We start from the raw sequence: 26,970 nt of genomic DNA, 5'->3' as shown, positions 1-26,970 counted from the left end.
CCATGAGGTGCCATGTTGAACTTCCAGTGACCAGTATGAGAGTGTGAGGGCAATAACACCAAATGTAACATACCTGCTCCCCAGTCACACCTGAGACCTTGTAACACTAACAAGTCACATGATACCGGGGAAGAAAAATAGTTCATTGGGCCCAATTTGGACATTTTCACTTAGGGGTGTACTCACTTTTGTTGCCAGCAGTTTAGACATTAAGGGCCAGTTCACACCAGATGCAGTTCCATGAAGTTCAGTTTTTCTGCACCAATACAGTAAGTTCCAGTCAGTTTCTGCACCGAAAACTGACTGCACTGGTGTGAACTAGAGGAAAACACTGTGCATGCATTTTTAGTGCAGAAAAAAAGCACACGGAACTGCATCTGGCGTGAACTGGCCCTAATGGCACATGCAGAGAAATCTGCCACGTCCACAATTCACATAGGGGGCTATAAAATAGCTCCCTGTATCATATCCCAGTGTGGTGGATGTGCTTCTGGGGGGGGGGCATACTGGACGCAGCATTAACCATGGTAAGTTTGACCAGCTGTACGGAGAAGATATGGGTATTGCCACAGCCTACTATATTTGGCTATGTTATGATAATAGTTTGTCTTTACCCCTTTTTCCAGATGGCTCTATGAGGCTAAAGGACTAGTTGCAACCTTATTGATACTTGCTATCTGCAGGTTAGGCTGTTTACTGCTTATAAAGATGCAGTTTTGCCTAGCTAACATATATACCATTGGTACTATGATCTAAAGGCAGTCCTATATAATTGTGTTCATAACACCCGCCTTCCCCTCCCCGTCTTTTTTTTTCGTTTCTCCCCCTACTTATCTTTGAAGAACATTGCACCATATATGCTGGGAGTGACAATTTAAGTCAGTGAGTATATCCATACAGCTTTCACACTCTATTCAAAATGAAATATGTTTTTTTTTTTGCTGTGAAGGTAAAGTGCATTATTATGTAAATTATTCCAGCTTACCATAGGTCACAAATATCTGATTATAATATTTGGTGATGCTTGATGCCCAGCGGGAGATTATCTTCTGTGGATTTTTTGACAAGGTAGTTATGTGTGAGATACATGTCGCTCGGATATGATGATGATTCATGTTTTTATATATGTTATCATTACACAAAGTCTTACATATGTGTTTTATCTTAGATAGTAAGACCTGTTTCTTCCAACAACCCCTTAATGTGTCCTTAAGAAGCAAAACGCGTTGATGCACAGGGGCTCATTGTTTACATGGTGCATACATGTCATCTGTGCCATGTATTTTAATCTAGTGTGTGATACATGTTTTTAACCCTTTATCTTTTTGCTTTATTTGCACAATAAATTATCAATATAATTTTTATATTTATCGTCCAAAGTGCCTTTAACCGCTTTGCGACCTCCTCACGCAGAAGGGCATGTACAGGCAGATTAACGTACCTGTACATTGCCCTTTAATAGGCGGCTTGCGGGCGTGCTGGGAGCTACGTGAACATGGGTCCTGCGGACTTGATGTCCACGAGGATACCCGTTATCGTCTCACGGTGAGGAAGAACAGGGAGATGCTAATGTAAACAAGCATCTCCCTGTTCTGCCTAATGACACTGTCACTGATCACAGCTCCCTGTAATCGGGAGCAGTGATGAGTGATGTGTCACAGAGCCCCATCCCTCCACAGTTAGAATCACTCCCTAGGACACACTTAACCCCAACAGCGCCACCTAGTGGGTAACCCCTTCACTGCCAGTGACATTTTTACAGTATTCAATGCAATTTTTTAGCATTGATCGCTGTATTAATGCCAATGGTCCCAAAAATGTGTCAAAATTGTCCAATGTGTCCATGTCGCAGTCACAAAAAAAAAATAAAAAAATAATAATAATAATAATAATAATAATAAATAATAATTCGCTGATCGCCGCCATTACTAGTAAAAAAAAAAAAAAAAAAAAAAAAAAAGCAATAAAAATGCCATAAAACTATCCCCTATCTTGTAGACGCTATAACTTTTGCGCAAACCAAACGCTTATTGCAATTTTTTTTTTACCAAAAATATGTAGAATACATATCGGTCTAAACTGAGGGAAGAAGAAATTTTATATATTTTTTGGGGATATTTATTATAGCAAAATGTAAAAAAATAAATGCGTTTTTTTCAAAATTGTTGCTTTTTTAAAAACCGCAGAGGTGATCGAATACCACCAAAAGAAAGCTCTATTTGTGGTAGAAAAAGGACACCAAATTTTGTTTGGGAGCCACGTCGCATGACTGCGCAATTGTTAAAGTGACGCAGTGTCGAGTCGCAAAACGTGCTTTGGTCTTTGGCCAGCCAAATGGTCAGGGGCTTAAGTGGTTAAAGTCTGACCTTGGGTTGTTTTTTTGCCTTTTTCCAAGTTATAATTTTCCAAATTCATGATATCTGAACAATCTCTAGATAAAGTGTGGCTCAAGAGAAAACTGGGCAAAAGAACATGGAAAGTCTGTAGCATTAACAGACCTAAACATGTGGTCCCTCGCCCTGCTTTAACCACTGCTAATCCAATTAAACAAGTCACTGCATTAAAACAAGTGTAACCTACTTACCTTCCACTTGAGTAATATATAGTGGTTTTTTTAACATTTCAAATTTGGGGTGAAGAAACAAACAAGTATGACAACAATGTTAAAATAAGTCTTGTATTATCCAACAAAAAGAACTGTACTATCCGTTCTGGAATTATGGCAAGAAGCTAAATGCGATTTACCACAAACATAAAAAGTGCAGTTATCACAAATAAGATCTACTGACATGAGCTCAGATCATTTAACAGACTTCAAAAATAAAAATCGAAACAGTGAACTTTTATAGTAAAAAATTACACATATAAAAGAGGTAATGTGGGTGCAATTATAAACAATACCTTTACTTATGAGGAATTGAACAGTGCAGACATGACCAGCTCTTGCAGCTTTCATCAAGGGGGTCCTCCCTCCTTCAGATTCATGCTCCTTAAAACATATAGCAATAAAACTTAGGAAATGTTTGAGAGTCTATATAGTAATATGGACCAACAACAAAAAGAAACAGCTTACCAAGTCAGCACCAGCTTGAAGCAGCACATCGGCCACATCTGTATGCCCATTTTCACAAGCATATGTCAGCGCTGTGTCACCTGTTGCAGTTGTTGCATGAACATTAGCTCCTGCAGAACAAGAGCGGCCATGTTAATGAATACCATATAAAAAACAAAATATTAGGAATAAAAATGAGCAAACCTCTATGCAGTAATGAGCCCTATGCCCCAAAACATGACAATTAGAAGTAGCATTTTTTTCATGTCAATAAAGCAAAACTGCCACTTAGAATTTGCAATTTAAAGTGTGCATGCATGCAAACTTGAAAAACTAGGTGCCTTCTTGCAGCTTTTCCAGACGGTCTCCCTGCTGCTGTGCAGGCTCAGTGGAGGACCTGGGATTCTCCATGGCCATTTGGTTTCAGCTCTACAACTCACAGGACACATCTCCATCTTCTGCACCTGTACTTGCATGAGAGACCATTGCTGCATTAGAAAGAGCGGACCCTACCAGTCCTTCCTGTGTGAGAATGATTACATCAGTTTCTTCAGATGGTGGTAACCCTTCATCACCTTCTACTACCAATGTTGATTGTAGACTAAGGGGTAACAGGGCAAATGTATCATTTGAAAAATGGATAATGCTAAAGGCAACAGATTTGCATGTATGAACATTTAAGCTTGCGATTTTAGTGGATTTGAACTAAAAATCATACTTTAATTATGCTTTAAATAATGCTTTTATTAATAAAAACAATTATGCAACATACCTGCTGCAAGCAGATATTTCACCAACTCTAAGTGACCCTCTTGTGCAGCTTCCATCAAAGGAGTGGAACACCCAAGCTCTATATCTGCACCAGCTTTAATAAGGAAGTCTGCTACCTCCAGAAAACCTCCACAACATGCCAAGGTGAGGGCAGTCTCTTGAGTCTCCTCTGTCTGCGCATTAATGTTTGCACCTATAAAACAATTGTAACATTAAATACAACAAATGTCAAGCTCTTTTCCACAAGCAAATCTTGGTTCTGGTTTGATACTCTTACATACAATTGTTCACGTGTTATTTTTCATTTTGACACTAGAATCAAAACTACTATTTTCAAGAGTGGAGCGCTAAACCTTTTTTAATTTTTCTTTTGCATATAACAGGTTGCCCTTTTGGAGAAAAATTCTTTCATTTGCTGTTACCAGGACACAGACCGCTACAAAAAATACTTAGTACACTGAAAAGTTTAGAACTTCTGCCAGGTGATTTCTTTATTTTCCCGACATAGAAATCCATGTTTTTAGAATAACCAGACAAAAACATAAAAACACCAAGGAAAATACATTTAGGCACATGCTATTTAGGCTCACCTTGACCAAGCAACAGTGCAACCATTTCCTCATGTCCTTCTCGTGCAGCTTCCATAAGAGGTGTATAGCCTTCATCATTTACCTCTTCCAGGTTAGCACCTCGCTCTATTAGCAAAGCTGCCAGTTCTACATGACCACCACAAGCCGCAAGAGTCAGAGGAGACTCAAAAGAATCAGCAGGCATATTCACCTGGGCTCCACTGTCAAGGAGAAGTCTTGCAACCTCTACATGGCCATCCTGTGTGTGAAATACAAAAAGGAAATTGTTGACACAAACTTTTAATGCATAATAGTATTTAAGTACTCACCATAAAATCTTCTCCATTCCTCCTAAAATCCATTAGGGACACAGCAAATCTTTAACCTTAAGGTTATACCACTGCCTACAAGTAGAATGGACACTGGCAAATAAAACCACTGTAGGCCCTTAGACTCGCACCATGTGAAGTAAGCTTTCCACGTCCAATGACAGAACATGTGGGAAGTAGACCTCCAAGCCTTGAGCATTATACAAATCACAGACTCAGATGTCCATTTATTATACCTAGGCCGTGTTCAAGCCCTGGTGTCTCACAAGGGTACTCACTGGAAGATCTCCCCTCTATTAGTGTTCTGATGTCAACCCAAAAGGAAAAAAAATAAATAAAAATTTGGATTTTCTTTTACTTTCACTTTTGACAAAGGTAAACTAGACAAACCTAGAGAGTGAACTTCCCTAATGGCGGGGCACAGACACCAATAAAACCTCTCCACTCTATCCAAACCTTAAAAAAGTTTTGCCTTTAGTTACACTTCAAAGCCAGAGACTGAAGCAAAATGGCAAATCAGCCCTTGGGAATGTGGGCCCAGGAGCATTAATAGGTTGGCATACCTCTAATGTAAGGAAATCTCAATAAACTTCAATATTACCACAATACCAGTCTCTGATCCGTAACATCACATGTAATACACATCACGCTGAAAAAAACTTAGCAGGGGTGGTGGAAACCCCTTTATATAAATATTGGCCATACAGATTAACTTCAAGTACAATAATTCCAGTGATATGTAATTTTACATGTAATACACATCCAAAAGGAGAATAAGACATACATTTTTTTTATCTGCTGTTCTGGCTGAAGGGGGAGAGATTTCATGAAAGTAGACTACATAGAATGAACTAAATATTGTGCACATAACTTTACAGTTATAAGAATTTTCTCTGTGTTGTGCTCAGTAGTGTGGCTGGAGAATGAGGGGGCGCAATTTATGTTGAAGTGGGCGAATTCACATTTAACATGTGCAGGCCTAGTGTATCCTCCCACATTCAGTGCAATTGCAAAGATAGCTGGGAAATGTAGTTACTTTTCCTCTAAAGAGAGAAGAGAATATGATGCAATCACTGTTCTAACAGCTCCTCCCTAGCAGAATAAATGCAGCATTTTTTGAATTACAGAGCGGACTTCCTGAAAATTCAATTTGACTTTCCTCTTCAATGGTAAGGAATTTCACAAACGTAATAATTGTTTTGTGTAGGGGTGTGTACTAATGAGGGGTTTTTTTGCCGATCCCGGAGTTCTGCTTTAAGCTTGTTGTTGAACTCGGAAGCCAGAACATCCCCATCAGGATCACTTCAGAAGTTTTGAAAGATCTCGGGGAGCAGAAAACACTCTCCTGGGTTTGGTGTTTTTTGGCTTTGGAAGTCTCCCTGGTAATTCGAAAGAGTTGGAATCTATGTTTCTGCCCATGAGAGTATTAGACTTGTTTCTTTTGGGGCTGCCAAGTTTGATGAAGGTCACTGCTGTGGTATTTTCGGACTGTGTCTCTGCAACATTGGACCTCACTTCTACAATGTTACCCAGAGTAGTCTAATGGCTCTCAGTTCCAGAATGTTGATGGGGAGTTTTGACTCCTGCAGAGACCATGTCACCTGGATACTGCCTTAGTCTGCAAGATTGGCATCTGCCATTAGCAAGTTCAAAGTCTTGGAAAGGAATTACTTTCCCATTTCAAGGCCAAGATTGGAGATCCAATGTGTCTGGGAGATCTTTGTTTGGCTGGACAGAAGCATTGGGTGATCCAAGAATTGATGTGCTTTTTCCAAATCTTGATTATGCTGAATTGAAGGGGGTCATGAGTGAAACTGACCAAAGGAAACTGCCTTAAAAGAGGTCACAGTACAAATGGCTATGTCTCTGAGTGAGTGGATACATGTTATCTGGGACGTGTGACAAATTTACCTCATCCTTCGGAGACCAAATAAGAGGGGGAAAAAAACAGCAAATTATAAATGTGATCATGTTGAGTAGTGTTACAAACAAAATGGAAGGGAAGGGGAATACCACAACAAAGTTAAATAACTCCCAATCTTCTGCCCACTAAACCACATCATGTGCTATTCCCTGCAAATAGTGTTAAAAGCCAGGAACCAGAGTCCATATACAAAAAAACCCAATCTGACCTTATCCCCAATGCTGGGCCTATTAAAGTATTAAAGTGGAACAAAAAAAAAAAGCAAACCGTCTATTTTTTTTCCAGACGAGACTTTGCATGTCTCTTCTGAAATAAACATGCCTGTTTGCGATCTAATGCAGAATGTACATGCACAGCTCAGTTTACATTTCCAGCATGGGGCACGCCAGGATGCATGACTCCTGTGCATGATTCAGGGTGACAATTTCGCGCTGGCCAATCAAGACAGCCAAATCACGGGATCTGGAAGAAATCAGGGAAAAGATACTGATGCTGGTAAGGGACATTGAACTGTCCTTGAACCAAAGGCCGTATTAATTTCAGCTACTCTCAGGTCCAGGCTTCGCATGTCACAGTTTGCATAGCCCAAAAGGGGCCTTTAGTGTCTGGGAACCATAGAAATGGACCACAACCCTGGTCCTGTGTACAGCACCCTGCGGCTAAGCTACTAATGCAGGATCCAGTACCCAAAGCAAAACACAACACTTCTCTGAAACAGAACAGGTCCATCACCTAAAAACACTAGCAAAAACCTGGAGCCTCACAGAATGAGCAGGGTTATATAGGTACATTCTAGAAGCAGACCTAACAAACGTTTTTGCCAATGTTCAATCAGCTGAGTATATACGCATATAACCAATGCTGAATTAATACAGTTCCTGTATAATATACTGAATCATTAAGATACAGACATTGTACAACCTAAGACACAAAGATTGCCAGTGTCCCAACCTTCTGTAGACAACAGTATAATCCAAAAGGTTTCTGAATTCCGTGTCCCGATGGATGAGAAAAGAAAAGAAAAGAAAAAAAAAAACAAACAACTTTTACATAACAATTTTACACCTGTCAAAATGGATTTTTTTTTTTTCCCCACAAAACAAAGGTGATTTATTGCTCACACATAGGATAACATCAAATATACAAAATGGAGAACATTGAAGACATTTTTTTTTTTTTTTTAACAAAATGTTTTTAAAAGGCAATAAGCATTTCAGTTTGGAAGGAATGGACACTTCCACTTTAATACTTAGTTTAAAAATTAGCTAAAAACCCATTCCAAGTGCATAAAAACAAAATAATGTATGTAAAGTCCTAATGATGGTTTATATATATATATATATATATATATATATATATATATATATATATATATATATATATATATATATATATATATATTTTTTTTTTAATTAAAAAAAAAAAAAAAAAAAACAACACAACACAGCCAGAGTAGAAAAGCCTGTGTCTAGCCAGCATATTTAAGATATGCTCTTGCTCTGTGGGAAAACAATCTCTGCAAAGATTATGTTTCTATTCGTCATACTCCACTGTAGCCACTCGTTTACATTAAATTTAACTATTACAATAATGTTAAGTAGGGTGGTGCTGCTCAGGACATGACGCAGCAATACTGGACTACTAGAGGGCGAATTGGCAACCAGTCTCCAATCATAAGAGACTTAAGCCTCGTACATACGGTATGATTGTTGACGAGTGGCTCTCGCGGCTCCTCCCCACATCAGATGACTCCCCTGTCCATAGCCGCTGAATGTATGTCTCGGCCCCGGCGCCTGCATCATTGGAGTTGATTGACAGCAATGGGAGTCAATGGCTGCGCTGCTATCAATCTATCCAATCAAGAGCTGAGAACCCCGGGCAGAGAGACAGCACGTCCCCACCTGGTCAAATTCCAGGGCTCAGGTAAGTAAAGGGGGGGGGGGTGGGGTGGTGGAGAGGGGGCTGGTCACTGCCAGGTGTTTTTTCACCTCAATGCATAGGATGCATTAAGGTGAAAAAACACCAAGGTTTACAACCCCTTTAAGGGCGTGTGCCAGGATCCTGCATACTAACGTTACACAATTGTTGTGCCACAAACACGAACGTAGCGGCGTACTATGAGGAATTTCAGCTCTTGAGCACCACCCTTTGGGCCCCTACTGCTAATTTTGTGTTTGGTGAGCATTTATTCAGGGCATGCGTGTTTGTAGTTTCGACTTTTGTGTGACGGATTTGTGTAGATCATACAAAAATCTGACGTCAAACCGTTGTCCACGGAAAATTTACAAGCCAAAGTTGGACAACAATTGTTAAAAGAAGCTTACTAACGGTAAGATTTTAGGACAACAGTCTGTCAACAGACAATTCCCTGCCAACAATTGTACTGTGTGTACGAGGCTTTAGACCCCATACACACTATTAGATTTTCTGCAGATTTTTGTCTTCAGATTTACCAAAACCATGAGGTCAAACCTTAAGAGCTTCAATTTGTATGCAATCAGGCAGGCCCTTGCACTACATGGTTTTGGTAAATATGAAGACAAAAATCTGCAGAAAATCTAATAGTGTGTATGGGGCTTTAGGCTCCACGGAACGTTTTTACAACCTCTTCTGAATGATTTAACTTGACAGATAGACGTTTACATGTCGAGTTTAGCGGCGTTTTGCCCTTAGAAGAGTCTTTTTTTTCAAATAGCCAAAAATGAAAAATGCCTGGTAAACGAAACAAGGCTAATCGCGAGTTACCACATTTACAAGCTGTTACAGGCATTTGGCGTTTCAAATGCCTCTGAACATCCGTACTGAACGCATTTTTTTTGCATTCCAAAAAATGCCTCTAAACTCAACTGCCTAGAAACGACCCTGTGTACATGGACAGATAAGATAACAGAGGAGAGTTCAGGGGCAGCTGCAAAAAAACACCCAACTGCTCCTAAAAGTCAATTTACCAGTGTACAGGAGGCATTACAGCACAAAACTTGTCACCAGGTTAAATGTTATTGAAGGAACTAAATACTACACAACAGCAAAAAAGGTAGGCAATTTGCTCACCAAAAAAAAAAAAATCTATATCGATATAGATATATTATACTATTCATGCTGTATTTCTGTAATTACACTAGCCAAGTACACAGCTTTGAGTCTGGATTCAAGCTTTAAACAATGTCCGAAACACAGCCTTTTGTACAGGTAGCAGTTACTTACCATGCAAGCTTCCATTAAGGCAGTGTGCATTTCATCAGTTTTATGCTCCTGGTCTGCTCCTGCCTCCAAAAGGAATCTCACCATCTCTAAATGTCCTAGAAATTAAATAGAAAATTTAAATTCCAATCTTTACAGAGCAACCTACAAAGGGTGTATATTTTATACATTTGTGAATATATACCTATTTGGTCCAGGTGAGTTTTTGACCAGTAACATTGTATTCCAAAAGCAAAACATTTTTGTAAATATATTTTATTATATCTTTTCATGTGACAACACTGAAGAAATGACACTTTGCTACAATGTAAAGTAGCGAGTGTGCAGCTTGTATAACAATGTAAATTTGCTGTCCCCTCAATAACTCAACACACAGCCATTAGAGCCCTTTCACATTGGGCCGCGCTAGCGGTAAAGCACCGCTAGTTTTAGCGGTGCTATTCGGCCTCTAGCGGGGCGCTTTTAACCCCTGCTAGTGGCCGAAGGGTTGAAGAGGAAGTAAACCCTAATGGGTTTACTTCCTCTTTGTTTTCCTGCAAAGGTAAAGCATAATGGGCTACTATGCATCGCATAGTAGCCCATTATGTGTCACTTACCTGACACAGGAGCCTGCGATGTCACCGCTGTCCCTTCTTCCACGAAGCGTCCATCTTCCTTCCGGGTATCACTGCTCCGGCGCTGTGACTGGCCGGAGCAGCGATGACGTCACTCCAGTGCATGTGCGCGGGAGTCGTCAGTGACGGCATGATCGCCTTCACTAACGGCACGCTCAGTGCACCAGCGCCGTAGACATCGGTGCCCGTTTTCACGAAAATGACTCCTTAACCGTGTAGGTTAAGGAGATATTTCTTGAACCTACAGGTAAGCCTTAAACTAGGCTTACCTGTAGGTTACAGTGGTCTGTAAGGGTTTACAACCACTTTAAAATACGCCCTAAAAGCGCCGCTGCCGAAGCACTTTGCAGGCGCTTCGGTAGTGGTGCCCATTCATTTATTAACGTCCTGTCAGAACAGAGCCCTAGTGTGAAAGCACTCGGGCTTTCACACTGGGGCTGCAGGGGAGGCATTTTTAAGGCGCTTTACGGGAGCTATTTTTAGCCCTTTAGCGCTTGAAAAACGCCTCCAGTGTGAAAGGGGTCTTAATGTCTAAACCGCTGGCAACAAGAGTGAGTACACCCCTAAGTGAAAATGTCCAAATTGGGCCCGAAGTGTCAATATTTTGTGGCCACCATTATTTTCCAGCACTGCCTTAACCCTCTGGGGCGTGGAGTTCACCAGAGCTTCACAGATTGGCACTGGAGTCCCATTTCACTTATCATGGAGCTGGTGGATGTTAGTGACCTTGCTCTCCTCCACCTTCCATTTGAGGATGCCCCACAGATGTTTAATAGGATTTAGGTCTGGAGATACGCTTGGCCAGTCCATTACCTGCAGCATCTTTAGCAAGGCACTGGTCATCTTGGATTTGTGTTTGGGTTTGTTATGTTGGAATACTGCCCTGTAGGCCAGTCTCCGAAGGGAGGGGATCATGCTCCTCTTCAGTATGTCACAGTACATGTTGGCATTCATGGTTCCCTTAATGAATTGTAGCTCCCCAGTGCCGGCAGCACTCATGCAGCCCCAGACCATGACACTACCACCACCATACTTGACTGTAGACAAGACACACTTATCTTTGTACTCCTCACCTGGTTGCCGCCACACACGCTTGTTGACACTATCTGAACCAAAATAAGTTTATCTTAATCTCATCAGATCACAGGATATGGTTCCAGTAATCCATGTCCTTAGTCTGCTTGTCTTCAGCAAACTGTTTGCAGGCTCTCTTGTGCATCATCTTTAAAAGAGGCTTCCTTCTGGGACGACAACCATGCAGACCAATTTGATGCAGCGTGCGGCATATGGTCTAAGCACTTACAGGCTGACCCGCCCCCCTTCAACCTCATCAGCAATGCTGGCAGCACTTCTACTTCTAATTCCCAAAGACAACCTCTGGATAAGACGCTGAACACGTGCACTTAACTTCTTTGGTCGAGTGGAATCTGTCCTGTTAAGCCGCTATATGGTCTTGGCCACCATGCTGCAGCTCAGTTACAAGGTCTTGGAAATCTGCTTATAGCCTAGGCCATCTTTATGTTGAGTAAAATAAATGTTTTTTTCAGATCCTCAGTTCTTTGCCATGAGGTGCCATGTTGAACTTCCAGTGACCATTATGAGAGAGTGAGAGCAATAACACCAAATTTAACATACCTGTTCCCTATTCACACCTGAGACCTTGTAACACTAACAAGTCACATGACATCGGGGAGGGAAAATAGCTAATTGGGCCCAATTCGGACATTTTCACTCAGGGGTGTACTCACTTTCAGGGCCGGGACAAGGGGTGGGTAAGAGGGACGGCAGCCCTGGGCGCAATGGTTTGTTGCAGGCATGGGGGCACCCTGACCCTAACCCTAAGGGAAAGAGGGGGGCGCAGTTTGGCATCTTTGCCCTGGGCACTGGATGACCTTGTCCCAGCACTGCTCACTTTTGTTGCCAGCGGTTAAGACATTAATGGCTGTGTGTCAAGTTATTTTGAGGGGACAGCAATTTTACACTGCTATACAAGCTGTACACTCACTACTTTACATTGAAGCAAAGTGTAATTTCTTCAGTGTTGTCACATGAAAAGAAAGCATAAAATATTCACAAAAATGTGAGGGGTGTACTCACTTTCGTGAGATTATATATACACACACACACACAATATTAAAAAAGTCTACACACCAGGTGTTGCACCCCTGTTAAAAATGTCAGGTTTTTGATGTAAAAAAAATGAGACAAAGAACAATCATTTCAGAACTTTCCACCTTTAGGCCTCATGCACACTGGAAGTTATAACGTTATATTGCTGTGAGTTTTTCGACGTTTTTGCAATGGCGTTTGCATCCCCCCCCCCCCCAATGGATCTCCATTTTCGACGTCAGCATTTTTACAGCTGAAAAACTCCTCTCGGAACCCACTTTTTTTTTTGGGGGGGGGGTGTTGGTTTTCCCAGCCAAAAAACGTCCCAGGTAAAAACAGTTGATAACAGCCTATGTGTGCATGGACACATGCTGGAGAGTTTATTGACGGTAGAAAAAAAAAAAACATCTGAAGTCAAAAACAGCAGCTGTAAAAACGTCCAGTGTGCACGAGGCCTTAATGTGCCCTATAAACTGTACAACTCAGTTGAACAAACTGAAATCTTTTAGGTGGAGGGAAGTAAAAAAATAAAATAAAATGGTTGCATAAGCGTGTACACCCTTAAAATGAATAATTTGTTGATTCACCTTTTGATTTTATTACAGCACAGCCTTTTTGGGCATGAGTCTATCAGCATGGCACATTTGACTTGGCAATATTTGCCCAATCTTCTTTGCAAAAACACTCCAAATCTGTCAGATTGCGAGGACATCTGTGCCCAGCCCTCTTCAGATCACTCCGCAGATTTTCAATCGGATTCAGGTCTGGGCTCTGACTTGGCCATTCCAAAACTTTAATCTTCTTCTGGTGAAGCCAATCTTCAGCTGTTCAGCTTTCTAGCAGAAGCCTGAAGGTTTTGTGGAAATATTGACTGGTATTTGGAACTGTTCATAAGTCCTTCTACCTTGACTAAGGCCCCTGTTCCAGCTGAAGAAAAACATCCCCAAAGCATGATGCTGCCACCACCATGCATCACTGTGGGTATGGTGTTCTTTTGGTGATGTGCGGTGTCGTTTTTGGACCAAACATATCTTTTGGAATTCTGGCCAAAAAGTTCAACCTTGGTCGCATCAGACCAGAACACATTTTCCCACATGCTTTTGGGAGACTTCAGATGTGTTTTTGCAAAATTTAGCCGGGCTTTCATGTTTTTTGTCGTAAGAAAACGGCTTCCGTATTGCCACTCTACTCCATAGCCCAGACATATGAAGAATATGGGATATTGCTGTCATATGTTCCACACAGCCAGTACTTGCCAGATATTCCTGCAGCTCCTTTAATGTTGCTGTAGGCCTAGACAGCCTCCCTGACCAGATTTCTTCTAGTCTTTTCATCAATTTTGGAGGGACGTCCAGTTCTTGGTAACGTCACTGTTGTGTCTTATTTTCCCCACTTGATGAGGACTGTCTTCACTGTGTTCCATGGAATATCTAATGCCTTGGAAATTCTTTTGTAACCTTCTGCTGACTGATACCTTTTAACAATGAGATCCCTCTGATGCTTTGTAAGCGCTCTGCAGACCATGGCTTTTGCTGTAGGATGCGACTAAGAAAATGTCAGGAAAGACCTACTAGAACAGTTGAACTTTATTTGAGGTTAATCAGAGATACTTTAAATGATGGCAGGTGTGTACTGACTCCTATTTAACATGAGTTTGAGACTGGGTTCACACTGCAGCACGGAGCGGCTCACAGCAGGGGTCCAGTGCGTCCCTGTTCACCGCTTCAGTCCGAATTTTAGGCTGAATTCGGACCTGAAATGGACCAGAAGACGCACAGGAGTCCTGTGTAATTCGTGCCGGAGATGTGCGAATTGGCTCCATAGAGAGCCAGCCAATAGCGTGTACCCAGCCTGAACGTGATTGCTTAATTCCTAAAACAGCTACATCCCCAGTTATAAGAGGGTGTGCACACTTATGCAACCACATAATTTTAATTTTTTTATTTTTAACTGAGTTGTACAGTTTATAGGTCACATTAAAAGGTGGAAAAAATTCTGAATTTATCTTGGTCTCATTTTTTTTACATCACAGAAACCTGATATTTTAACAGGAGTATGTAGACTTTTTATATCCACAGTAGACACTCATCTCATACCTAAAAACTTTGGGAAAGGATACTAACAGCATGTCATAACAGAACAAAAATTCTACTGCACACACTGTCTTCCAATACTATTGTATATATTGGAAAAGCACCACCAAAAAGGCAAAAGCCATAAGTTACAGCAAAGAAACATAATTTTACAATTTTATAGGACCCACTGTCTGCACCGTACGCCTGCAACACAAATTGGGGGGAGGCTACTCAGGTGAAATTCTTTTTAATGAAAATTTGTAGCACAAACAAGTAGAAAAATGTAAAACAATATCTACCTTTATAGCATGCCAAAGTAAGTGCACTCTCTTTAAATTCATTGGAATGAGTATTGATTCCAGCTCCATTCTCAAGAAGGACCCTGGCCACCTCCACATGACCAGCACTTCCTGCTTCCATAAGAGGCGTGTGACCATTCTCATTGTGGTCCTCAATACTAGCACCTGATTCCAGCAGCACCTTAACAACATCTACATAGCCACCAGCACAGGCATATGTAAGTGCTGTGTTTCCTTATTGGGGAAAAAAAAAAAATTAATCCAAACTTGTATAAAGAAACTAGTTAGGCAGAAAACCTGGAAAATAAACCTGACCTAAAATAGCATACCTGTGGAGGACTGGGAGTTCACATCAGCATCATGGGCTAGTAGCAGCTTCACAATTTCAACATGCCCCCCATTAGCAGCAGCCATCAAAGGAGTGATATCTCCTTTTATACCTCGATCTTCTACATTAGCATGCATAGCCAAAAGAACCTTAAAACATAAAATGTATTAATTAGCTGTACAAATAAAACCTATGCAATTAAAACCAAATTTAACCACCTCAAGATGAGATTTTCACCTTCTTCCTGCCAAGGTAATTTTTTCAGTTTTCAGCACGGATCCACTTTGAATGACAATTACTCGGTCATGCACTGCTGTACCCAAATATCTTATTGGTCTCAGCGATCACATGGTGCCAGGGTCACAGAGACACAGTACTGTGATCAGTGATATGCTGTGCCCTCTTGGGACGAATGAGGATGGGTACATCCTCCCAGAACAGCACTGCTCCCACCCAGCCCTTTATTTGCAGTGGCCGGGCAGGATGGTTAAAGTGATTCATACAATGGAAAAGCAGATTTCCCAAGTTGCTAGAGTGTGTGTGTGTGTGTGTGTGTGTGTGTGTAATCATTACCTCAGCCTCAAATATGTCATACTTACCTCCACTGTGCAGTTAGTTTTGAACAGAGTGGCCCCGATCCACCTGTTCTGGGGTCCCCAGGCGGCACCATCAGTTTCTCCTCGCATCGGTAACCCCCCTAGGAGAAGCACTAGGAGTCGAGCATTTGCGTCCATGGACACAGGATGACGGACTCTGCTCCGGCGCCCACATTATTGAATTTGATTGACAGCAGCGGGAGCCAATGGCTGCGCTTAATGCATTAAGGATATGATGCATTAAGGGGATATAACACAAGGGTTTACATTCCCTTTAAACCTATGAAGCATAAGAACCACAAAGCTTTTACATTGGTTAGCCATAAAACATCTTGGTGAAACTGACACTGGTTACACTTTGAGACTAATGTGGTTGTAAAGGCTGAAGGTTTTTTTTACCTTCATGCATTCTGCTTGCTATTGGGGGACACTGGTCAAGGCAAGGGGGAGGTGCCAGGGGCACCGGCAGAGGACCTGAGAAAAGGAGGATAGGGGGCTGCTCTGTGCAAATCCACAGCACAGAGGCAAGTCTAGAGAAAACTGTCAGAATTGGTTTGGGTTATGTAGACACCTTTAAAAGCAAAAAACACAATTGTAAGTTGTCCATATATCTTTATAGATGCAGATGCTGCAGCTTATGTAACTACAGCACTGAGATGCTATGATGGTTACAATGAATGCAGAACTTTTGTCAAACCTTTTTTGGAGTTTGGTAAGGAAATTGTAAGACAAACCGCATTTTAGACCTACTATACTGTAAAAGATAAGACGATACAGTAAAGTTGCCATAATTCTAGCAAAGCTTAGCTAGAGAGGATTTCCATTTTAAACTTTTTTTAAGCCTAAAATGATTGTTCAACCATTATTGATCACCATTTGCATCAACAGTTAAATTACCTGCGCGAGTTCATAATATCCAGCAGAACAAGCAAGACACAGGAGGGACTCCCCTTCTTCTGTGTGTTCATTTACACTTCGACCTTCAATTAATAACTTCCGCACAGCGTTCACATCTCCTTCAGAGCAAGCTTCTGCTAAACTGCGGCTGTAAAAATGAAAGTATCAGCTAATGAAGATAGGAAATAGTAATGCAAAAATTAAACATTAGATAAAAGCTTTTCCCATGCACATACAGAACTTTCAGGCAGGTCTAACAGCTTGTCTTTCTTTCATAGCCTTTCACCTCGGGATTGATCTTTGCACAGTCATGCCTTTTGACTGCTCAGTAGGCAAGTCAAAGCAGCAAGCAACCTACATCATTTGCTAATTTTATATTAAAAAGGAAACTTTAAAAGTTGAGCTTGGGCAAAACTTTTTTCCATGTTGACTAGTTGCGTAAGAAAGGTGCCTGTAAATCTTCTATAACCCCACCCACTCTGTGGGGGCTCCAGTTTTTGTAATGAGGAGAAATAGAACAAAAAAGGGGAGGGAGACCTGTGTCATGTACTGTACACTAAAATACAGCAAAACCTTGGTTTGAGCGTAACGTGCAAGATAATCAAAATGTTTAAATAAATCTTTCCTTGATATACAAGCGATGTCTTGATATACAAGTAGTGTCAAATCACAACTGAGTATAAAAGAGAAGAGAGGCACCTCTAAATGTAGCAATACGGTTAAATTTATCGAAGGTGCAAGATTTGGAAAATCACATGGTTGAGGATTAAAACAGGGACATCCGGGGGAAAGATGTCCACATAGACCATCCCTCCTCACTGCTATTGACGTAACCCTTTCCACTCTGTGCTCCATGAGCGGTTCAAGCCTCACTTTCAGATCGCTCTACTGCAGGGTAGTCTTCCCGGTCATGATTGCAGACAGCTTTACCCTGGATGCCTGCATACTTAGATGTGCCTCTTTTAATCATCAACCATGTGAGTTGCTAAATGTTGTACCTTCATTAAATGTAACCATATTGCTACACTTAGAGGCACCTCTTAGTATCTCTTATACTCTGTAGATACTGCTGGATTTTGCTTCTAATCCCCTTGTGGGTGGACATTTTATTGTTACACAACCTATTACATTGCTATAATCTTTTTATATGGACTATAAACTGAAGGACTTATGAATAAACGGTTGTGGAACAAATCATTTGAGTTTCCATTATTTCCTATGGGGAAATTCGCTTTGATATACTGTAGAAGTGCTTTGGAGTACACGCATGCTTCCGGGACCAATTATGCCCCCAATCCAAGGTTTTACTGTATGGAATTTACAGCCAAGTCAAAATTCCCACTATCTTAATTGTACAGTACAGGACACAAATTTTTAGTTCTAGACCATAGGATATACCCAAGCGCTCAACTGAGTGGTGCATAATATAGCAAACAAGTCGACAAAAAAGACAAGTCAAGAGACCCCAAATCGACAGCCTAAAGCACCCTACAGCCCAAGCTTGCCCCAGAAATGTAGACTTCAGCCGTAAAACTGAAAAGGTAAGAACAGAAGACAAGGTGCATATATGTAGACCTGTGAAACAGATGCGTGAAGCTAAAAGGCCCAGGAAACACCAACATGTGGTAGAGGGAGACCTGATAGGGAAGGGGGAACCCTTTTCTTGAGAGCATGAGCCTGGAAATAAGCTGTCTGAATCACCTAGTTATGGAGGAAGGACGACCCTTCTTGGGACCTTCAGGAAGCACAAAAGAGGAATCAGTTTTTCAGAAGGAAGATGCTTCTACTAGGGAAGCTCTAACTGCTCTGACCACATAAAAACAATGAAGTGAAATCTCCTTGGTGTGCTTCGGGGCAGGGAAGGGAGGAAAAGATTCTCATTGAGGTGAAAGGAAAGATGCTATCTTGGGAAGGAAGTGGGGTCTGGGCTAACGATCATATTATCTCTATGGAAGATCAAAACGTTTATTTACAAGAAATCAATACCAACTCAAGAGACATCTGATAGAAGTAATGGCCAACAAAAAAGCCACTTTACCGCAAGATCCTCTAGTAGTGGGATTTCCTGGATCAGTTTAAAGAAAGGTCTTTAAAAAAGACTGAAAGTATCAGATTTAGATTCAAAGGAGACACTGTTGGTCGACATAGGGGTGAAGGGGGATTAACATGAGCCACACCTTGAATTAAAAAGGTCTTAACATGAGTGTGTGAAGCCAAAGGTTTTGGAACAGAATGGAGAGGGCAGAAGCTTCATTTAGAGCAGGGGTGCAATAAACCTTGGACGTGGCCGTGCCCTCAAACCAAGGAAGTACATGCCCATGCTCTGGGATGATAGGTTGGCAAGCCCAGATTGTGATCAACAGGTTGCTAACCCGCCATCCCAGAGCTTCAGAGTGCATGGAGACGGTATCAGCAGAAGCAAGAAGCTGTGGAGGGAGCTGGAGACACATAAGCTGCTTCTTCAAGACTATGGCTGAGTGCAGCTAACCCACAGGAAAGCTACTGGTGTATACTGTACTGCATAAGTGGTGCAGTTAAACAGCAGTGCATCAATGCTTTGGAGTACTTTGGAGTCAGATGCTTGGCCTAGACCAGTCTGGAGACCATGATGCGAGAATAAAAGATTCAAAACAGTTCAGGTGCCCGATTTCGAACCTTTCAAAATAGGCTTTCGAAGTACGATGATAAATATCATGGGAAACAGATTTTCACTTTGAGCAAAGTGGGAAAAACAAATCAGTAATGCCCCTATCCTTTAGGACCTAGGTTAACAGTTATAATGTTAATGTTTGCAAATGAGAAGCAGGTGGAATAGAGGGCCTCATGACAGGAGGTCAGGTCCGTTTGGAGAAGGCCAAGGTTCGTCAGCCAGGAGTCTGAGTATGTCCAAGCATCAAACTTTGCTAGGCCAACTTGGGGCAATAAGGATTGCCAGAATCCATTCCACCCCATCATAAGAAGCAGTTGAGGGAGAAGCTTCAATGGAGAGAATGCATACACCAGACTTAACGGGGTCCAAGAAATCACTGCAAAGGCCAGGGGATCCCTGGATCTAGTCGCAACGCTGTCCAGTTTGTTATTGAAACTGGAGGCCATGATATCCACATCTGGTGTTGCCCATTTCTGGAAGATCTTGGAGTAAAGTAGACTGAGGAAGTCCATCTGCCAATTTTCCACTCCCAGTATGTCAATGGCTGAAAGTGTTGGAATGTGTTTTTTGAGCCCACGAGAGAAAAATGCTTGCCTCTTTCTAAACTGCCTGACTTCTAGTTCACCCTTGGTGGTTTATCTAATCCACACCTGCGACATTGTCTGGCAGTACTTTTGCTGGGTCCAGTGTACAAAGGCAGTCTACTGGCTCTCAGTTCCACAATACCAATGGAGAGTGACAACTCCTGCAGGGACCAAGTGCCCTGAACAGTTAGGGAACTGTAAAACCCACCCCAGTCTGACAGACTGTCCTCTGTCATTAACACCTCCAACAAACAACAAATTTCCAAGATTCTCAGTCTGATGTGGAGAGCCACCATGTCAGGGAGATAGTAGCTGATTCAGAGAAGGGATCTGTTTGTCCCTTATCGGGATAATGTTACGTTGCAAAGGTCTGGAACAGAACTGTACAAAGAGAACTACCTCGAAGGCCATAGTGATACCCTGAGCCCTCACAAAGAAGCAAGTCGAGGGGCATCTGGTTGATCTGAGTCCGACAGCAGGCCGATAGGAAAGGAAGGCAGGAGGGAAGACTTCTTGAAAATGCTCACCTATCCCTTAAGTTTGAAGTGCTGAATGGTCCTTTGAATGTTGGAGAACAAAACGGTTGCCAATAAGTTGTTTTTTTTTTTTTTTAGCAGATCGTCTAGGTATCCTGTGATATGGATGCCCTGAGATCTTAGCAATGGCAGGAGCAGAGCAGGCACCTTTGAAGGGCAACCAAGTATTGGTCTTCAATAGCAAAGCATAGAAAGTGTTGGTGTGTGTGAAAGATGCAAAATGTGAAGATGCCAGGAATTGCCCTGATCTGAAAAAAAGATGACAGATTCCACTGACTCCATGTGAAATTTAGGGACAAGCATATATCTGTTCACAGATTTTAAGTTCAAAAATGGGGTGAATTTTAGGACCGTTTGAGTAAAATTCTTGGAACTTTTCTTCTGCAGTAACTGCGATTACCAATCCTTGTGCCTGAAGTGGATCCAGGCCAGCCAACAAGTGCCAATATCCAATCAGCTGAAGGGACAAGCCTATAAGATGATCCATTTTTGATCAAATATAAATTGGAGGTGGTGTCCAAAAATAGAAAAAAAAACCCTAAAAAATTGTGTAGGCCCGCAAAAAGGCAAAAAAGACTAGTGTTAAAAAAAATAGGCGATGCTTTAAAAAAGTTTTTTAACTTGTCAATTTAGAGCCAACAGTAAATGATGGCCTCAGAATTACTGCACTCTAGCATGCACAGCGATACCTAATGTGTCATACAACTCTTGTTTTCGTGTGTGTGTGTGTGTGTGTGTGTGTGTGTGTGTGTGTGTGTGTGTGTGTGTGTGTACCCAATGAGCGTGTTGGGATTTCATGTGTGCATCTATGGGTGCAAATGAGCTTGACTTTTTTTTTTTTTTTTTTTACCAAACTTTCATTTGTTAAAAGAAATAAAAACAGCAAAAAAGTTAACTTATGCACAGACTATTCTTGATCAGCTTCTTACCCAGCCAGGAAGGGCAGAGATTGACAGCTCTGAACCTGGAATTGCTCACAACTGATTGCTTCTGGATTCATACTACCCAGGGAAGATTAGCAAACAATGTCCCCAGCAATGTAGCTACCCAAATCACTACAGCTAGAAAGCTGGCAGTCTGTAGCAAAAATGTAAACAATCTCCCGGCTACTATAGAGGTTGGGAATTTGTTAACATTACTATGGTGGGGGCAGCATTGTCAAGGAGTTAGCAGCGAAATAGGTAAACATATCACTTAAATGCAGGAACCAAAATCAATGCTGTACTTTGAATGCTGCCTAGATGCCTTTATCGTAGCAGCAGAAAAATGCTGGATACTGGTAAACACGTGTACCGCTTTCAGCAAGCACGCGTCAAGCGCTTAGGTGGTCAATTTCATTGGCAAGAATAAAGAATATATTATTGTCACTGAAATTAATTATTGCTCAAGCGCTAAACGTGCCAAGCGTTAATGCAGGTTTATACTATGTCCAGCATTTTTCTGCCAAAACTCTCTTCTCCCGAATGCAATTCTTCTGCGTTCAGGAGGAGCATGTACTGCCTTTAAAACGCAGCTGCTCTTAACCTCTGGTAAAAGCCATGGACACAGGTTTTTGAGTTGTATTCAGGGGCTTTGGCAAAAAAAAATGTCACAAGCTCCAAAAACGTGAGTTTAGGAGCAGCAGTGTGCATGAGGACTAATACAGCCACCACATCTAAGTGGTAAGCTGCAATAAAATAAACCTTTGCTTTTGGGCTTAACACTGCTTTAAAATATTTGTGTAAAATTAAAAAATTGCTTTGGTAGAAGCAGAGAGATGGACCGCTACACTGTATAGCATGGGTTCTCAACTCCTGCCCTCAGGGCACACTAACAGGCCAGGTTTGCAAGATAACTGAAATACATCACAGGTGATATCATTTGCTGCTCAGTGATTGCCGTATTCTAGTCTGCATCTCCAAGGTAATACTTAAAATCTGGCCTGTTAGTGGGTCCTGAGGACAGGAGTTGAGAACCACTGCTGTATAACAAAAACATTTGGTAGCCATTGGGAGGAAAAAAAAAAAAAAAAGTTGCTTTAATAAGAAAAATACTAAATAAAAATCAAGCCATTAAGGCGAAAAGGATTACATAATAATTACAGTTTAGCACGTCTACTTACTTGTCCGTCTGCCCTGCATTTGAGGTGCTCTCAGCTCTCATTCTTGTCAGTGCAGCAGCAGCTTCATCCAACGCACAGCTGACCGAAGACGTCAATCTGCGAAGCACTTCAGGATCTGCGAACGCTTTACCATCAGCAGTGGATAATTTACCAATTCCTTGTTAGCACAAGTCGCCAAGCCAGTTAGTAGGTGAATGTAAGAAACCAAACAAAAACAGGGGAAAAAAGCCTAATGTTAGTTCAGTTCATGCAAAACTAGCAGATATGATTAAGCTTAAAGATTGCTGGTGGCTAATGAAATAAAGAACATTTTACATGCTGGATAGAAATATGCACAGCGAACACAACAAAGTGCAACAACTGGGTTGCTTATACTTTCTTCTACATGACTTTCAAAAAAATAATTTACCACTGTTGGAAGCATGCTCTAGAATAATCTGTCCAACATTAAACATTCTAAACACCATCATTTACCAAGTACATGGTTTTAAAGTACACCACCATGTGAAATGTTACCACTCTACTATGCCCACTCTAGCTTTAGAACTTTGAGCCATCGAACCAGTACAAGTACCCATATAATGAACTCCAAAAAAAAAAAAAAAGCAAGATGATGTTCTAAACCAAATTCTTAGCCAAAATTTTAGCGCTCAGTCAATGAAGCACTAAAGCAAAGGGTTAGCAAAGTAGCCAGGTGACTAGAATTTCAACAAGTTGTCAGCAATGGTAACCTCCTCCAGAGCTTCTCTCAGGTTAAGTTTAAAAGAAATTTGTAAAGATGTTTTAGACAACGTTCACAATGGAGCGACTTGTCATGCGATTTGAAAAAGTCGTTCCTGCACTACTTTGGGAGATTTCAGGTGAGACTTGTATAGACATCTGTGCATGAAGCCGCACAGACGTCTTCAAAAGTCGCACTGAGATGTGGTTTTTAAATTGTGCGATTTCAGATTAAGTCGCACAATTTCAAAGCCGCAGTCAATGTGAGAGGTGGCTTAGATTGAAAGCTTTCTTTCGCATCTGCCAGGCATTATACTAGCCCTTGGTCCGTTAAAGAATATTTTAATCAAAAATTTTTATGGGTTAGAGTAAGGGATGTTTAAAACCTCTGTTAGGTATTTTTGTGACTATCTGCATCCCGGTGGTGAGATTTCCCTTTTGTCCAGTCAACGCAACAGGAATCTCTCAAAAAGATGGAAATGTCCACAAACAATTGTCACTGAAGTATACCCACTTGAAGATTTCCCCTCTATTAGTTTTCTGGTGACAACTCAAAATTTTGGACAGTGTTTTAATGCCAACTAACCATCAGTCTAAATGAGCTCTTAGGGCTTTTTGTAGATGGGCAAAGATACCCTATGCAGGGATATGGGAAGGATTGCTGACACATGTACACCTACACAGGCTGAACTGGATGGACTGTTGTCTTTATTCAACCTTTCCTACTATGTAACCATGCTTTCACATGCATTCCACTTATATGCGAGATCAGCCTGAGATGCTTACAAGTTTTTCCCTCCCTATAGACTGCTTTGAACAGCATATACATTACCATTGATCTGAATGGAGAAAAACAATTGAGATACAGATGCCCATGTACAAAAGATCTTAAAAGTAGAACTAAAGCCTCCTATCCTCAGCCAAGGAAGCTGCTATCCTAGCTTTGGTTTGATCTGCAACTGCCATGATGCTGCTACACGTCAGTTATGACACCAGCTATTCAATGGTTAGACAGTTTGGTTGAGAGAAAATGTGACAGTTACAGCAACCGTTTTTTTTAAAACCGTTAAAGCAACGGGTTTAGTTCCACTTTATTTAACCTTCAATGGTCGCACAAAGTCGCTTTAGTGACAAGTCTCCCCTAAACACAATCCACTTTCTGGAATCAGTCATATCTAATTCCCCAGTGCAGTATTTGATGCCCAAATACTTATTTGTTTCTACAGGCACACACATAAGATCTGTATTTTAAGGGTCACTCGAGTGTGTGGCTAAACTGCTGCCCTGCTGAAAAGCAATCCATTTTGAATTGCTTTTCAGAGGGCATTTGGTGATGTGTCAACTCCTCACTACCTGTTTTAACCATCAAAATGCCAAACCATTCACTTGAATGGGCCGTATTAATTGGTGGCACCATATTTGGAATGCTGCGGCATGCCATTTTATTTTTGCCGCCACTGAAGTAGATCATCACGGTCGCCGCATGGGTACAGCCTTGAGTCGCAGCAATGCTTTGTTTAGGTCAACGTGAGAGTATCTGACATCCTACTAAGTTGTTCAGCTGTAAGTGAAAGTGGAACAAACGGCTTTTATAGAAAAAAAATGCTGGCAGGTAGATTAACTGCAGAAGAGACTTTTCTACAATTAAAACTCTTCTGTGTGCCAGCAATATTTGTCATGGAGTGACAAGGGGGCCCTGCCGCATATTTAGATTTGCATGTACTGTATGTGGAATTTTTTTTTTTTTTTTTTACACACACACACACACACACACACACACACACACACTTTCTATTTTTTTTTTTTTTTGTGACAGGTTCTTTTTACCTACTTGCCACCCGTATAACTTGCTTATACAGAGGCAAAGTGGCACTGCTGCGCCGGATCAGGTACCTAGTACGTGATCCGACACTTCCGAGTCTGGGGCACTCATGTGCGCTGCCGGTGACACGATCCCGCTGTGGTTATGCACAGCGGGAGCTGATCTGCAGCACAGAGGCAGAACGGCAATCTGCCTATGTAAACAAGGCATATCGCCGTTCTGTCAGAGAGGGCATGGATCCTGTGTTCCCCTAGTAAAAGCACATCCCACAGTACACAAACAAACTAGTAAGGCACACAGTTAACCCTTTGATCACCCCTGATGTTTAACCCCTTTTCAGCCAGTATTACCAAATCTATATATACGCTTGTTTGGGTTTTTGCGTTATCAAAAAGGAGTAGCAGAATACATACTGGCCTAAATTCATGAAGAAATTAGATTTTTTTTCCTCAGTTTTATCTGGTATGTTTTATAGCAGAAAGTAAAAAATATTGTTTTTTCAAAATTGTCTATTGTTTATAGTGCAAAAAATAAAAACACACGGGGGTGATCAAATGCCACCAAAAGAAAGCTCTATTTGTGTGATGAGGGGACAAATTTTATTTGGGTACAGCATCGCACAACTGCGCAATTGTCAGTTAAAGTAACGCAGTGCCGTATCATAAAAAATGGCCTGGTCATGAAATGGGGGTAAATCTTCCGGAGGTCAAGTGGTTAATAAGACATCGGTAGTCTATTAGACCCCTGATGTTCGACCTGCCCTCCATTCAAAAGGATAAGTTCACCTTTGGTAACATATTACACCCATATTTAAGGTGTAACTTGTTACCAAAGAGCACCTGCCTAAGCCCCGCTGTCAGGATTTAACAAGAGCGCAGCAATGCAGGGCTCTGCCCACACAGCCACGTCATACAGCGATATGCGTGAACTACAACGGCGGCAGATCGCTTAGAATTCTCAATGAACTGTGAGGGAGCTGGTGAGCATTAAGTTCATTGATCTTCCTTCTCTCCAGTAACTGCCTGTACAGGAGGTACGGGCAGACCGCTACACTGAGATTCTGTAGAGCCTGACACTGCACCTGTGATTTGCTGATGTAATCCTCTGCAGGCTCTAGAAATTTGTATATATATATATATATATATATATATATATATATATATATATATATATATATATATATATATATATATATATATATATATATATATATATATATATATATTTTTATTACCTGCAAAAATATGTGCATTATTTTCTTTTAAAAGGTGAACTTCCCCTTTAAGATGACATACGTCAATGGCAGCAAAAGAGTTAAGGGCTCACAAAGACAGGTATGATCAAACACTGCCTTTTACATTCAGATGCATCACTGCTTAAATGTATATGGTCATATAGAGCTGCACGATTAATCGTTCAGAATCGCTATCGCGATTTTGACAAAGTATTTCCTGATTCTTTCTATGCAGAGAATTCTCTCTGCTCTGCTAAAGCCCTCAAAAGAAAGGGAAAAAAAATGGGCAGTCTGCCAAGAATCACACCATTCTTTAGCAATGGAACTTAAAGCGGAGTTCCGCCCTAAAGTGGAACTTCCGATCATCGGATCCCCCCCCCCCCTGGTGCCTCAATTGGCACCTTTCAGGGGGGAGGGCGGTGCAGATACCTATATAATACAGGTATCTGCACCCACTTCCGGGAACAGCAAGCCGCAGCTAGCCGCAAATGCCCGCCCAGCCCCGTTGTGTTGTGGGAAATACACAGTTCCCACAACACAACGGGGACCAGTGTAGACG

The 26,970-nt window shown here is 41.4% G+C and overlaps 1 protein-coding gene across 8 annotated transcripts in view; it reads right to left on the bottom strand.

The window, feature by feature from the left end:
* Positions 1-26,970, bottom strand: part of ANKRD17 (ankyrin repeat domain 17) — a 212,247-nt gene that overhangs the window by 109,048 nt on the left and 76,229 nt on the right. For 7 of the 8 annotated variants that reach the window (XM_073600429.1, XM_073600457.1, XM_073600439.1 and 4 more), the window contains exons 3-11: positions 22,636-22,792; positions 16,765-16,912; positions 15,273-15,420; positions 14,944-15,177; positions 9,850-9,944; positions 4,414-4,651; positions 3,825-4,016; positions 3,074-3,183; positions 2,902-2,989 (exon numbers count right to left, since the gene is read on the bottom strand). In XM_073600429.1, the coding sequence (XP_073456530.1) occupies positions 2,902-2,989; positions 3,074-3,183; positions 3,825-4,016; positions 4,414-4,651; positions 9,850-9,944; positions 14,944-15,177; positions 15,273-15,420; positions 16,765-16,912; positions 22,636-22,792 (1,410 nt within the window). The remainder of the gene's footprint in view (positions 1-2,901; positions 2,990-3,073; positions 3,184-3,824; positions 4,017-4,413; positions 4,652-9,849; positions 9,945-14,943; positions 15,178-15,272; positions 15,421-16,764; positions 16,913-22,635; positions 22,793-26,970) is intronic. The other variant, XM_073600448.1, reaches the window with a different exon arrangement.

The sequence above is a fragment of the Aquarana catesbeiana genome, linkage group LG01 (genome assembly GCF_042186555.1).
Source record: "Aquarana catesbeiana isolate 2022-GZ linkage group LG01, ASM4218655v1, whole genome shotgun sequence".
Classification (NCBI taxonomy): Eukaryota; Metazoa; Chordata; class Amphibia; order Anura; family Ranidae; genus Aquarana; species Aquarana catesbeiana.
This window is presented reverse-complemented; position numbering and strand designations above follow the sequence as displayed.